This window comes from Aethalodelphis obliquidens, unplaced genomic scaffold, assembly GCF_003676395.1.
Source record: "Aethalodelphis obliquidens isolate GAN/ISIS:26980383/991018 unplaced genomic scaffold, ASM367639v1 scaffold2, whole genome shotgun sequence".
Taxonomy (NCBI): Eukaryota; Metazoa; Chordata; class Mammalia; order Artiodactyla; family Delphinidae; genus Aethalodelphis; species Aethalodelphis obliquidens.
The window spans coordinates 14,441,714-14,455,766 of NW_020837946.1; the positions used below are offsets into that span (position 1 = coordinate 14,441,714).

Consider the following 14,053-nt stretch of genomic DNA (forward strand, 5'->3'; position numbering starts at 1 on the left):
ACATATATGCACTAGCCTGATCAAGAGTGACTTCCTTACAGAACAAAGATGGCAGAGTAGAAGGACGCGCTCTCACTCCCTCTTGCGAGAACACCAGAATCACAACTAACTGCCGAACAATCATTGACAGGAAGACACTGGAACTCACCAAAAAAGGTACCCCACATCCAAAGACAAAGAAGCCTCAATGAGATGGTAAGAGGGGTGCAATCACAATAAAATCAAATCACATAACTGCTGGGTGGGTGATACACAAACTGGAGAACACTTATACCACAGAAGTCCACACATTGGAGTGAAGGTTCTGAGCCAAACATCAGGCTTCTGAACCTGGGGGTCTGGCAAAGGGAGGAGGAATTCCTAGAGAATCAGACTTTGAAGGTTAGTGGGATTTCAATGCAGGACTCTGACAGGACTGGAGGAAACATAGACTCCACTCTTGGAGGGCACACACAAAGTAGTGTGCACACTGGGACCAAGGGGAAGGAGCAGTGACCCCCTAGGAGACTGAACCAGACCTGCCTGCTAGTGTTGGAGGGTCTCCTGCAGAGGTGAGGGATGGCTGTGTTTCACTATGAGGACAAGGACACTGGCAGCAGAAGTTCTGGGAAATACTCCTTGGCATGAGCCCTTCCAGAGTCTGCCATTAGCCCCACCAAAGAGCCCCGGTAGATTCCAGTGTTTGGTTGCCTCAAGCCAAACAACCGACAGGGAGGGAACCCAGCTCCACCCATCAGCAGTCAAGCAGATTAAAGTTTTACTGAGCTCTGTCTGCTAGAGCCAGCTCTATCCACCACCAGTCCCTCCATCAGGAAACTTGCAAAGCCATCTTAGATAGCCTCATCCACCAGAGGGCAGACAACAGCAAGAAGAACTACAATCCTGCAGCTGGTGGAACAAAAAGCACATTCACAGAAAGGTAGAGAAGATGAAAAGGCAGAGGGCTATGTACCAGATGAAGGAACAAGATAAAACTCAAGAAAAACAACGAAATGAAGTGGAGATAGGCATCCTCCCAGAAAAAGAATTCAGAATAATGATAGTGAAGATGATCCAGGACCTCAGAAAAAGAATGGAGGCAAAGATTGAGAAGATGCAAGAAATGTTTAACAAAGACCTAGAAGAATTAAAGAACAAACAAACAGAGATGAACAATACAATAACTGAAATGAAAACTACACTAGAAGGAATCAATAGCAGAATAACTGAGGCAGAAGAACGGATAAGTGACCTGGAAAACAGAAGGGTGGAATTCACTGTTGTGGAACAGAATAAAGGAAAAAGAATTGAAAGAAATGAAGGCAGACTAAGAGACCTCTGGGACAACATTAAACAGAACAACATTTACATTGTAGGGGTCCCAGAAGTAGAAGAGGGAGAGAAAGGATGAGAGAAAATATTTGAAGAGGTTATACTCGAAAACTTCCCTAGCATGGGAAAAGAAATAGCCATCCAAGTCCAGGAAGTTCAGAGAGTCCCATACAGGAAAAACCCAAGGATAAATGTGCCAAGACATATAATATTCAAATTGGCAAAAAATTAAGACAAAGAAAAATTATTGAGGGCAGCATGGGGAAAATGACAAATAACATACAAGGGAACTCCCATAAGGTTAACAGCTGATTTCTCAACAGAGACTCTACAAGCCAGAAGAGAGTGGCATGATATACTTAAAGTAATGAAAGGGAAGAACGTACAACCAAGATTACTCTACCCAGCAAGGATCTCATTCAGATTCAATGGAGAAATCAAAAGCTTTACATACAAGCAAAAGCTAAGAGAATTCAGCACCAACAAATTAGCTCTATAACAAATGCTAAAGGAACTTCTCTAAGTGGGAAACAGAGACAAGAAAAGGACCTACAAAAACCCACCCAAAACAATCCAGAAAATGGTCATAGGAACATACATATCGATAATTATCTTAAACGTGAATGGATTAAATGCTCCAACCAAAAGACACAGGCTTGCTGAATGGATACAAAAACAAGACCCATCTATACGCTGTTTCCAAGAGACCCACTTCCACCCTAGGGACACATACAGGTTGAAAGTGAGGGGATGGAAAAAGATATTCCATGCAAATGGAAATCAAAAGAAAGCTAGAGTAGCAATACTCGTATCAGATAAAATAGACTTTAAAATAAAGAATGTTACAAGAAACAAGGAAGGACACTATGGAATGATCAAGGGATCAATCCAAGAAGAAGATAAAACAATTACAAATATATATACACCCTCCATAGGAGCACCTCAATACATAAGGCAACTGCAAACAGCTATAAAAGAGGAAATCAACAGTAACACAATAATAGTAGGGGATTTTAACACCTCACTTACACCAATGGACAGATCATCCAAAATGAAAATAAATAAGGAAAGAGAAGCTTTAAATGACACAATAGACCAGATAGATTTAATGGATATTTATAGGACTTTCCAACCAAAAACAGCCTATTACACTTTCTTCTCAAGTGCACATGGAACATTCTCCAGGATAGGTCATACCTTGGGTCACAAATCAAGCCTCAGTAAATTTAAGAAAATTGAAATCCTATCAAGCATTTTTTTCTGACCACAATGCTATGAGATTAGAAATGAATTACAGGGGAAAAAATGTAAAAAACCACAAACACATGGAGGCTAAAAATTATATTACTATATAACCAGGAGATCACTGAAGAAATCAAAGAGGAAATCAAAAAATACCTAGAGACAAATGACAATGAAAACACGTCAATCCAAAGCCTATGGCATGCAGCAAAAGCAGTTCTAAGAGGGAAGTTTATAGCTATACAAGCTTATCTCAAGAAACAAGAAAATTTCAAACAAGCAATCTAACCTTACACCTAAAGCAATTGGAGAAAGAACAAACAAAACCCAAAGTTAGCAGAAGGAAAGAAATCATAAAGATCAGAGCAGAAATAAATGAAATAGAAACAAAGACAACAATAGCAAAGATCAATAAAACTAAAAGCTGGTACTTTGAGAAGATAAACAAAATTGATAAACCATTAGCCAGACTTATCAAGAAAAAGAGGGAGAGGACTCATATCAACAAAATTAGAAATGAAAAAGAAGTTACCACACACTCCGCAGAAATACAAAGCATCCTAAGAGACTACTACAAGCAACTCTATGCAAATAAAATGGACAACCTGGAAGAAATGGACACATTCTTAGAAAGAAATAACCTTCCAAGACGGAACCAGGAAGAAATAGAAAATATGAACAGAACAATCACAAGTAATGAAATTGAAACTGTGATTAAAAATCTTCCCACAAACAAAAGTCCAGGACCAGATGGCTTCACAGGTGAATTCTATCAAACATTTAGAGAAGAGCTAACACCCATCCTTCTCAAACTCTTTCAAAAAATTGCAGAGGAAGGAACATTCCCAAACTCATTCTATGAGGCCACCATCACCCTGATACCAAAACCAGACAAAGATACTACAAAAAAAGAAAATTACAGACCAATATTACTGATAACTATAGATGCAAAAATCCTCAACAGAATACTAGCAAACAGAATCCAACAACACATTAAAAGGATCATACACCATGATCAAGTGTGATTTATTCCAGGGATGCAAGGATTCTTCAATATGCTGAAATCAATCAATGTGATACACCATATTAACAAATTGAAGAATAAAAACCATGTGATCATCTCAAGAGATGCAGAAAAAGCTTTTGACAAAATTCAACACCATTTATCAAAAAATCTCTCCAGAGAGTAGGCATAGAGGGAACTTTCCTCAACATAATAAAGGCCATATATGACAAACCCACAGCAAACATCATTCTCAATGGTGAAAAACTGAAAGCATTTCCTCTAAGATCAGGAACGAGACAAGGATGTCCACTCTCACCGCTATATTTCAACATAGTTTTGGAAGTCCTAGCCATGGCAATCAGAGAAGAAAAAGAAATAAAAGGAATACAAATTGGAAAAGAAGAAGTAAAACTGTCACTGTTGGCAGATGACATGATACTATACATAGATAATCCTTAAGATGCCACCAGAAAACTACTAGAACTAATCAATGAATTTGGTAAAATGGCAGGATACAAAATTAATGCACAGAAATCTCTGGCATTCATAAATACTAATGATGAATAATCTGAAAGAGAAATTAAGGAAACACTCCCATTTACCATTGCAACAAAAAGAATAAAATACCTAGAAATAAACTTACCTAGAGAGACAAAAGACCTGTATGCAGAAAACTATAAGACACTGATGAAAGAAATTAAAGATGATACCAACTGATGGAGAGATATACCATGTTCTTGGATTGCAAGAATCAATATTGTGAAAATGACTATACTACCCAAAGCAATCTACAGATTTAATGCAATCCCTATCAAATTACTAATGGCATTTTTTACAGAACCAGAACAAAAAATCTTAAAATTTGTACAGAGACACAAAGGACCCTGAATAGCCAAAGCAGTATTGAGGGAAAAATGTGGAGCTGGAGGAATCAGACTCCCTGTCTTCAGACTATAATACAAAGCTACAGTCATCAATACAATATGGTAGTGGCACAAAAACAGAAATATAGATCAATGGAACAAGATAGAAAGCCCAGAGAGAAACCCATGCACCTATGGTCAACTAATCTACAACAAAGGAGGCAAGGATATACAATGGAGAAAAGACAGCCTCTTCAATAAGTGGTGCTGGGAAAACTGGACAGCTATATGTAAAAGAATGAAATTAGAACACTCCCTAAAACCATACACAAAAATAAATGCAAAATGGATTCGAGACCTAAATGTAAGACCGGACACTATAAAACTCTTAGAGGAAAACATAGGAAGAACACTCTTTGACATAAATCACAGCAAGATCTTTTTTGATCCACCTCCTAGAGTAATAGAAATAAAAACTAAAATAAACACATGTGACCTAATGAAACTTAAAAGCTTTTGCACAGCAAAGGAAATCATAAACAAGACAAAAAGACAACCGTCAGAATGGGAGAAAATATTTGCAAATGAATCAACAGATAAAGGATTAATCTCCAAAATATATAAACAGCTCATGCAGCTCAATATTTAAAAAAAACAAAACCCAATCCAAAAATGGGCAGAAGACCTAAATAGCCATTTCTCCAAAGAAGACAAACAGATGGCCAAGAGGCACATGAAAAGCTGCTCAAAATCACTAATTATTAGAGAAATGCAAATCAAGACTACAATGAGGTATCGCCTCACACCAGTTAGAATGGGCATCACCAGAAAATCTACAAACAATGAAAATCTACAAACAAACAAATCTACAAACAACCCCTGGAGAGGATGTGGAGAAATGGGAACCCTCTTGTACTGTTGGTGGCAATGTAAATTGATATAGCCACTATGGAGAACAGTATGGAGGTTCCTTAAAAAACTAAAAATAGAATTACCATATGATCCAGCAATCCCACTACTTGGCATATACCCAGAGAAAATTATAATTCAAAAAGACACATGCACCCCAATGTTCATTGTAGCACTATTTACAATAGCCAGGTCTTGGAAGCAACCTAAATGCACATCGACAGACGAATGGATAAAGAAGATATGGTACATATATACAATGATATATTACTCAGCCATAAAAAGGAACGAATCTGGGTCATTTGTGGAGATGTGGATGGATCTAGAGACCATCGTACAGCATGAAGTAAGTCAGAAAGAGAAAACAAATATCGTATATTAACGCATATATGTGGAATCTAGAAAAATGGTGCAGATGAACCAGTTTGCAGGGCAGAAATTGAGACACAGAGGTAGAGAACAAACGTATGGACACCAAGGGGAGAAAGCTGGGTGGTGGGGGTGTGATGAACTGGGTGATTGGGATTAACATGTATATATTGATGTGTATAAAATGGAGGACTAATAAGAACCTGCTGTATAAAAAAATAAATAAAATAAAATTGAAAAATTAAAAAAAAACTACTCTCTTAGCAACTTTCAAGTATACAATACTGTTAATTTTGGTCGTTACGCTGTGCATTACATCCCCAGAATCTATTCATCTTGTTTAAAAAAAAAAAAAAAAAAGAGCGACTTCCTTGAGGGTTGTTGAGACCTCTGCTGAACCTACTCAACCCTCTAAGAGTAACCTTGTGGAATTTTCTGAGGCTGTGTTGATACTGGTTGGTTTCACTGGCCACACAGAACTACTGGAAAGCAAATCAGGTGAAACTCAGAGTGGCTTACCTTTGTCAAGATCTAAAAAACTATTATCATGTGTGTAAACTAACAAAGATGTCTGCAAATGAGCTGATTTCATTGAGGTGGTGCTTGAGAAATGAGATTTGTTAACTCAGGTCTCTTCAACCTAGCGCTTAACCTTGCTCGAAAATCCCATTATGAGGCATAAATAGATTAGAAAAATTGGCCACAGGACTCCAGTTTAAGCCTGTATGAGTTCCATGTCAATCCACAAATGGTGGTCTACCACTCATTAGGAATCAAATAGCTTTACCAGGAGATCAAAGAGAGAGAATGAAGGGCTACTTTTCCCAAGATTATTTTTTTCCCTAAGGTTTTAAACTATCTCTATTTCCTTGAGGAGTTCAAGAGTATTGTGGTTTACCTAGCATCGTTAGAAATCATTAAGTAAAACCCGGTAATGAGTAATCTCAGCTCAGGCTTCTTTTCCCAGGACCCCCACCGAATTTCTAGATTGAACCATGCTCCCTGCTGTCTGTTCTGGCTGACATCTTTCTTAGTACTTTCCAATTTATATAAAGTCAAAATAATCTGTTTGTCTCTCATCCCCACCAGGCCAAAGGATCCTCAAAAGAAAAAAAGAGCACATATATATATGTATATATATACATACAAATATATATGTCGTCATCTTTGTATCTGGCAGTTAGTAGGCATTATAACTTACTGAATGGATAAATCAGTGGCTGATTATTCATTTAACAGAGACAAAAGGGATCTCTTATACAGCAAGATTCTTTTGTATACTTAAAGTATATTTCAAAATATACTGTTATTAGGAGAATCATATCTTTAATAAAATGAAGTTAAAAATTTAGACTTATATAAATTATTATAATATATAATCAGGTTACCTGGTAGAGCACAGGAATGATTATGAACTACAAGTCTGAGAGGTTGGAGTTGCAAGTATTATATTATTCCCTAAACTGGTCCCATTTATGGAAGGTATTCAATTCATCTGATTCAACTGGAGAAGGAAAATATTCATAGTATAACTTTAGTTACAAATGAATTACAATTACATATGTGTCACACTTTCCTCAAACAGTGAATATGTTTTTTTATTTTTCTTATTGGAAGTATTTTCAACTTCTGAACTTCCCTTTTTGAGATCAAATGTTGTAAGAGATGCCAACAGATTCATATAAAATTATTAATTACTAGACCTGAGACCTTAGAAATACTCACTTCAAAATTATATTGAAGCTCTAAAGCAAAATTCCAACTCATTAGAGCCTTAAAGGTAACTCACATAAAAAAGAGAAAACTTTTTTATTCAAATAAATATGGTTTTAAAAACAATGCTCCTTGTGGTTATGATATAAAATATGATTTCATATTCATAATGTGTCTTCTGTTCCTCTTGGAGCATACTGAGGAATGGTAATGTAATTTCTTTGTGACCACTGAAGGAAAAAAAATAATAGTCCTTGTCTGTAAAACTTTCTTATAACGACGATTACAACAGCAACAGCAACAGGAAACACTTATCACAAGCTATTAGAACATAGACGAGATTATATTGCAATTAGCCATGTCTACCTGATGGATTTTTCTTTCTAAGGGAAATCGTGCAAAGCATTTTATTTCAAGCCTCAAAGATTTTGATAAAAGAAAAAAAAGGAAACTGCAGTTTTTGCCACAAAAAGACAGGTGGCGTAAGCATGCAACATTTTTTTTTTTTTTTTTTTTTTAAGATATATAAAGTGCTTATTTTCTCTCTGAAGAAGCTCGCCTATGCTCGGGTTTGTGGCTGAGCCGGTGACGTCAGTGTGGCAGTGCAGTGTCAGGCGCGGCGGCCCCCTATAAGCCGAGGAGCTGTCCGGGTGCTGAAACGGTCCGAGCAGCTCACGCAGCGGGCCAGGAGGAACGTGCTGTGGACGTTCTCTGCCATATAAAAAAGAGGTAAGACTGCTTTTCCCTTTGATTTACTTGAAAGTTCTAAATTGCGTGTTCTCTCCTTAATTCTTAGCTAAGAAGAAAAAGACCGTTTGGCAAGCTTGTATCTATAGAATAGCTGAACAGCAACCTGCTGCTCATCAGCCAGTGTAAGGACACTATATATGTGTACATATATATGATTGAATCTGTGATTTATACCACTTGCTGTTAGGTATTTACTAACCATAGTGCTATTTACATAATCATATATAAGAAGCATGAAAAAGTTTAGGATATTTGTGTCAATACACATTATTAATGTAAAGTTAACCAAGCCTGATATTTTGTTTCTTTCCTTAATTTATTGTTTCTTCCCCTAAGAACCAGATACAAGGCCAAGGATATAATTTATATGCTTAATATTCTTAACAGTAGGTTTCCAATGATTCAAAGGCTGTTAAACACGTTAGTGATAGAAGTAACCAATTTTGGAATTAGGTTTTTTTCCCCCTTTGACATTTACCTTGCAAGAGCTCAAAGTTAACTAACTATATAAAATTATTTTCCCAATTGGTATACTCTGAAAAGGCTTACATTATTATTTCCTAGTTTTAGTCCTAGGAAGGTAAGATTAGAATGGGCTTCCTTGTTTATTCAGGGTGAAATATTATCTTGGGTTACAGGTTGGATATGACCATGGATTACAGAGAGATCATAATTTGGAATGTATGAGGAAACCATTGATAACTGTAAAAACTATTATTATTATGCTTTGGTTGAAAGAGGTTGTGTAATATTTTGCTAAATATTTTGAATGGGACAAGTGTTTCTTTTTTCTGCATCCTAACTAGTTGAATTGCTCAAATTTGATATATCCAACTGCATTTGTTAATGCTCTAGTCTAATTTCAATAGAAAAGACAGTTTAACTTACAAGGCTTTAGTTCAAACTCTATATAAAATATTAGAGCTGTTGAAACCACCTTCACTACTTAGATGAGCTGCTACCTGGGAAAGAAATCCCTTGAGTCTTACTCAAAGGCAATAACTATGTCATCCAAACTGAATCTTAATAAATGACCAAACAGTAGCTCTCGTTAGGCTGTGGTTTAAATAGCTGCATTGGGTATTTTGCCCCAACTCCACAGCGAAGCCCACCTACAAGATAATGATTTTAAAGACCAGCACATAACCATCTGTTAAAAATACTTCAGGATAATGGTCTCAAAGAAAATAAGTTCACTAAGATTCTTAAAACTACTAGTCCAAATGCCAATGTTGAAAATTGATTTCCAAATCTAAATTAATCCTGAAATAGTATAAAGAAGAATGCATAATGTACTTTTACTCAAACCTAAGAATTTATGAATACAATTTCCTTTAGTAAACATTGATTCATAACAAATATTTTAGAAGTTTTCTCTGACATGCCTTTAAAGATTTTCCTTTCAGTAAATTAAGTAGTCAAGTTAAAGGGGATCTTTTAAATAAATGTATATATTTACTAACTAATTTTAATAATCATTTTAAGAAATAAATATGTGCTAAAGAAATTTCTGTAATTACAACTTTTTTTAGGTTCTAAAAACTGAGAACATTATTTAAATACCAATATAATCTAGTGAACAATGATATTTTCTACAATTGATGTCTAAGCTAGTAGATAATTGTACCTACATAACTTAGCTTATATATCACAAAACCATAATTCAGGTAAAATATCATGAACAAACATAAAATTCTTTTACATTTACTTTATTTGTAACAAAAATTGCAACCTAAACCTATTAAAATAGGTTTAAATGCTATCAATGCCAAATGTAATATATGTAAAAACTAATCCTTTTGCTAATTCATACATGAGACTATCAGGGCTTGGAGAAAAAAAATGAATGAAAAATTTTAAGTAGGAAGAATTCAACACATTGTCTGTATTTATCTAAATTGGGAGTTTCATAGTGGTTATTTTAAGATTTTCTAACAGTATGAGTCATTTAAGATTTCATAGGTCCACACCCAAATAGACACAGACATAAGTCAAGCTGAATCTGAACGCTCACAAGTTCAGAAATAGACTGGTTAAGAAAGCTTATGTTCTCTCTGTAGCATCTGTTATTATTTACTATACACTCTTGAGGGCTGAGGAAAAATATAACCATGATTGCATTTTACAAGACAGTCACAATAAAATTATTAGAAGAAATATGGAGTGCAGATATTTTAAAACAGTTTATATTTTAGTACATTTACACTGAAATAAACTTCACTGGATATCATGGATTTATTATTTTTTGTAACTCTGGCTATTGTGCTTGTGTGTCCTGACAATACCCTGGAGTGTTATTACATGTCAATCAAGATGAGTAATTATAAAATACCGACTTCTAATTTAAATATTTTGGAATTCAATGGGTAAATAAATACTGCTTTGGGGATATTTAAAGAAAAACTTCATTAGGTTTACTTACTAGCTGGGACTTGAGAAGACCCATATTCTGGAGGTCATTAAGGTATAGACCTTCCAAAATTAATAGTATGATTTAGTGGCAGAGTGAGAACAAGTTATTTCTGAAAATGTATGTGAATGGGACTCATCCACAAGATAATTCAGTATGACTAGCATTAACATGGTGTATCACTTCATCATATATAGTAATGTCACTGCTGCTTTCTGTGTTTCTACAACAAATTAGATGGACAATTCAGGAACTAAATCACATGGTTTTTGATAAGGAGATAACTCTGTGTGTGTGTGTGTGTGTGTGTGTGTGTGTGTGTGTGTCTGTGTATGTGTACATGCATGTTTTAAATTAAGCCAGCTAATTTTTTTGCCAGTGATTTCAGAAGGAATGCTGTACGAGATAACTAAAACTTATCTTGGAAAGTCTTTATTTAACAGAAACAATGCATACTACAAAACAAACAACATGTTTTATAAATTAAAAAATAAAATTTGAGAAACTTCCTATCAGTGTTTTTGCTATTATTTTAACCAAGAGAATGCCATACAAATTTGATGCAAATGGCTAACAATTTTGCTAGAGATTCCTGTGGTTAGCTCATGAGGATTGTGTAGAAAATATTTATAGATTTTAAAAAGAGTCATCCTAAATTAATGTGGAATAATCTCTACTATGGTTTCTTTTTCCCCTCAATGGTCAATAACCTCTTTTGCTATAGCGTCTATTAGTCTGTTTCATTTGTGTTAACTCATGTTTTCTGTGCTTTAAGGAAATCTTTCAAACATGGCAGAAGCTAAGACTCACTGGCTTGGAGCAGCCCTGTCTCTCATCTCTTTAATTTTCCTCCTCTCTGAGGCTGAAGCAGCTTCATTTCAGAGAAACAAGCTGCTTCAGAAGGAACCAGATATCAGATTGGAAAACGTCCAAAGGTTTCCCAGTCCTGAAATGATCAGGGCTTTGGAGTACATAGAAAAGCTCCGACAACAAGCTCACAAAGAAGAAAGCAGCCTAGACTACAATCCCTACCAAGGTGTCTCTGTTCCCCTTCAGCAAAAAGAAAATGGTGACTTGCCAGAAAGTTCAAGGGATTCCCTGAGTGAAGATGAGTGGATGAAGATAATACTTGAAGCTTTGAGACAGGCTGAAAATGAGCCCCCGTCTGCACCAAAAGAAAACAAGCCGTATACCTTGAATTCAGAAAAGAACTTTCCAGTGGACATGCCTGATGATTATGAGACTCAACAGTGGCCGGAGAGAAAGCTCAAGCACATGAGATTCCCTCCTACATATGAAGAGAATTCCAGGGACAACCCCTTTAAACGCACAAATGAAATAGTAGAGGAACAATATACTCCTCAAAGCCTTGCTACGTTGGAATCTGTCTTCCAAGAGCTGGGGAAACTGACGGGACCAAACAACCAGAAGCGTGAGAGGGTTGACGAGGAGCAAAAACTTTACACAGATGATGAAGATGATATCTACAAGGCTAATAACATTGCCTATGAAGACGTGGTTGGGGGAGAAGATTGGAACCCAGTAGAGGAAAAAATAGAGAGTCAAACCCAGGAAGAGGTAAGAGACAGCAAAGAGAATACAGAAAAAAATGAACAAATCAATGATGAAATGAAGCGTTCAGGGCAGCTGGGCCTCCAGGATGAAGATTTCCAGAAAGAGAGTAAAGACCAACTCTCAGATGATGTCTCCAAAGTAATTGCCTATCTGAAAAGGTTAGTGAATGTTGCGGGAAGTGGGAGGTCACAGAATGGGGAAAACGGGGAAAGAGCAACCAGGCTTTTTGAGAAACCACTTGATTCTCAATCTATTTATCAGCTGATTGAAATCTCAAGGAATTTACAAATACCCCCTGAAGACTTAATTGACATGCTCAAAACTGGAGAGAAGCCAAATGTATCAGTGGAACCAGAGCAGGAGCTTGAAATTCCCCTTGACCCTGAAGACATCTCAGAGGTTGACTTAGACCATCCAGATCTGTTCCAAAATAAGATGTTCTCCAAGAATGGCTACCCCAAAACACCTGGTCATGCTGTGGCAGAGGCTCTACCAGATGGGCTCAGTGTTGAGGACATTTTAAATCTTTTAGGGATGGAAAATGCAGCAAATCAAAAGCCTCCATATTTTCCCAATCAGTATAACCGAGAGAAGGTTCTGTCAAGACTCCCCTATGGTCCTGGAAGGTCTAAAGCAAACCAACTTCCCAAAGCTGTCTGGATGCCAGATGTTGGAAACAGACAAATGGCATATGAAAAGCTGAATGACAAGGATCAAGAATTAGGAGAATACTTGGCCAAGATGCTGGTTAAATATCCTGAGATCATGAATTCAAACCAAGTGAAGCGAGTTCCTAGTCAAGGCTCATCTGAAGATGATCTACAGGAAGAGAACCAAATCGAGCAGGCCCTCAAAGAGCGTTTGAATCAACACAGCTCTCAGGAGACTGACAAACTGGCCTTGGTAAGCAAAAGGCTCCCTGTGGGGTCCCCGAAGAGTGACGATACCCCCAACAGACAGTACTTGGATGAAGATCTGTTAATGAAAGTGCTGGAATACCTCAAACAAGAAAAGGCAGAAAAGGGAAGGGAGCATGTTGCTAAGAGAGCAATGGAAAATATGTAAGCAGCTTTCATTAATTGCCCTACTTTCACCCCTCCCACCCCAAGCAAACACCAACATTTCTCTTTAGTGTGTTGACTTCTATCTTGTTAACACTGTTATACCTTTAAATGATGTACAGGCAGGTGATTCCATTTCACTGGGGTGTCTACTTCACTAGCTCTGAGCTGTTCTCTTGTGTATGGATATGTGTAAATGTTATGACTTCTGAATAAAAATACTAATCATATCCCTTATTCAAGAAAGATATCTATGATAGTGTTTAATAGTGTATCTAATGGCTGTGGCATTGTTGATGCTCACATATGACAAAGAGTGTCCTATAATTCTCTTGAAAGTTTTTAATACTTATTGAATTATTTTGTTACTGTCTGTAGTGTTTTGTGGAGTATTGGAGCAAAAAAAAATAAAGCATTATAAATATATAGTTTTATTTATAAGGCCTTTTCTATTGTGTGTTTTGTTGTTGATTAATAAATGTTATTTCTGGACAACTGTGGGTTATTCATTCTGGAAAACCAGAGACGGTGACTATGGAGCAAGCAGTATGGAGCTAAAAGAGAAAATCATCACCTTCCACAGTCTATCCAGGTAAGAAATAAGGAATTTAAACATATGACCATACTACACATTTGTAGAATGCAACATCCTCTAGCAGCCCACTACCTAACGCTTGCCTGTAGTTTTTCTCATATTTATGATTATGGAATAAGACTTTTGGTATCATATTTATACCTTTTACCCTTGATTTATATAAATGCAAACATTTAAGTCTTCCATAACCAGCACTGAAAAAGAAGAGATGTGTATGGGGCGGTCAGAAACAGTTATAGCAATCTATTA

The 14,053-nt window shown here is 36.4% G+C and overlaps 1 protein-coding gene across 1 annotated transcript; it reads left to right on the plus strand.

Moving 5' to 3' along the window:
• The first annotated feature begins 7,940 nt into the window (after nucleotides 1–7,940).
• SCG2 (secretogranin II) lies at nucleotides 7,941–13,704 on the plus strand. The gene is made up of 2 exons (XM_027120144.1): nucleotides 7,941–8,142; nucleotides 11,349–13,704. Exon 2 carries the CDS (start codon nucleotides 11,363–11,365, stop codon nucleotides 13,211–13,213), a length of 1,851 nt encoding a protein of 616 aa, XP_026975945.1. The 5' UTR covers nucleotides 7,941–8,142; nucleotides 11,349–11,362; the 3' UTR covers nucleotides 13,214–13,704.
• The last annotated feature ends 349 nt before the right edge of the window (nucleotides 13,705–14,053 follow it).

Bases quoted from the DNA above. Each gene is read 5' to 3' on its own strand.
- SCG2 (XM_027120144.1), top strand. From the start codon at position 11,363: ATGGCAGAAGCTAAGACTCACTGGCTTGGAGCAGCCCTGTCTCTCATC.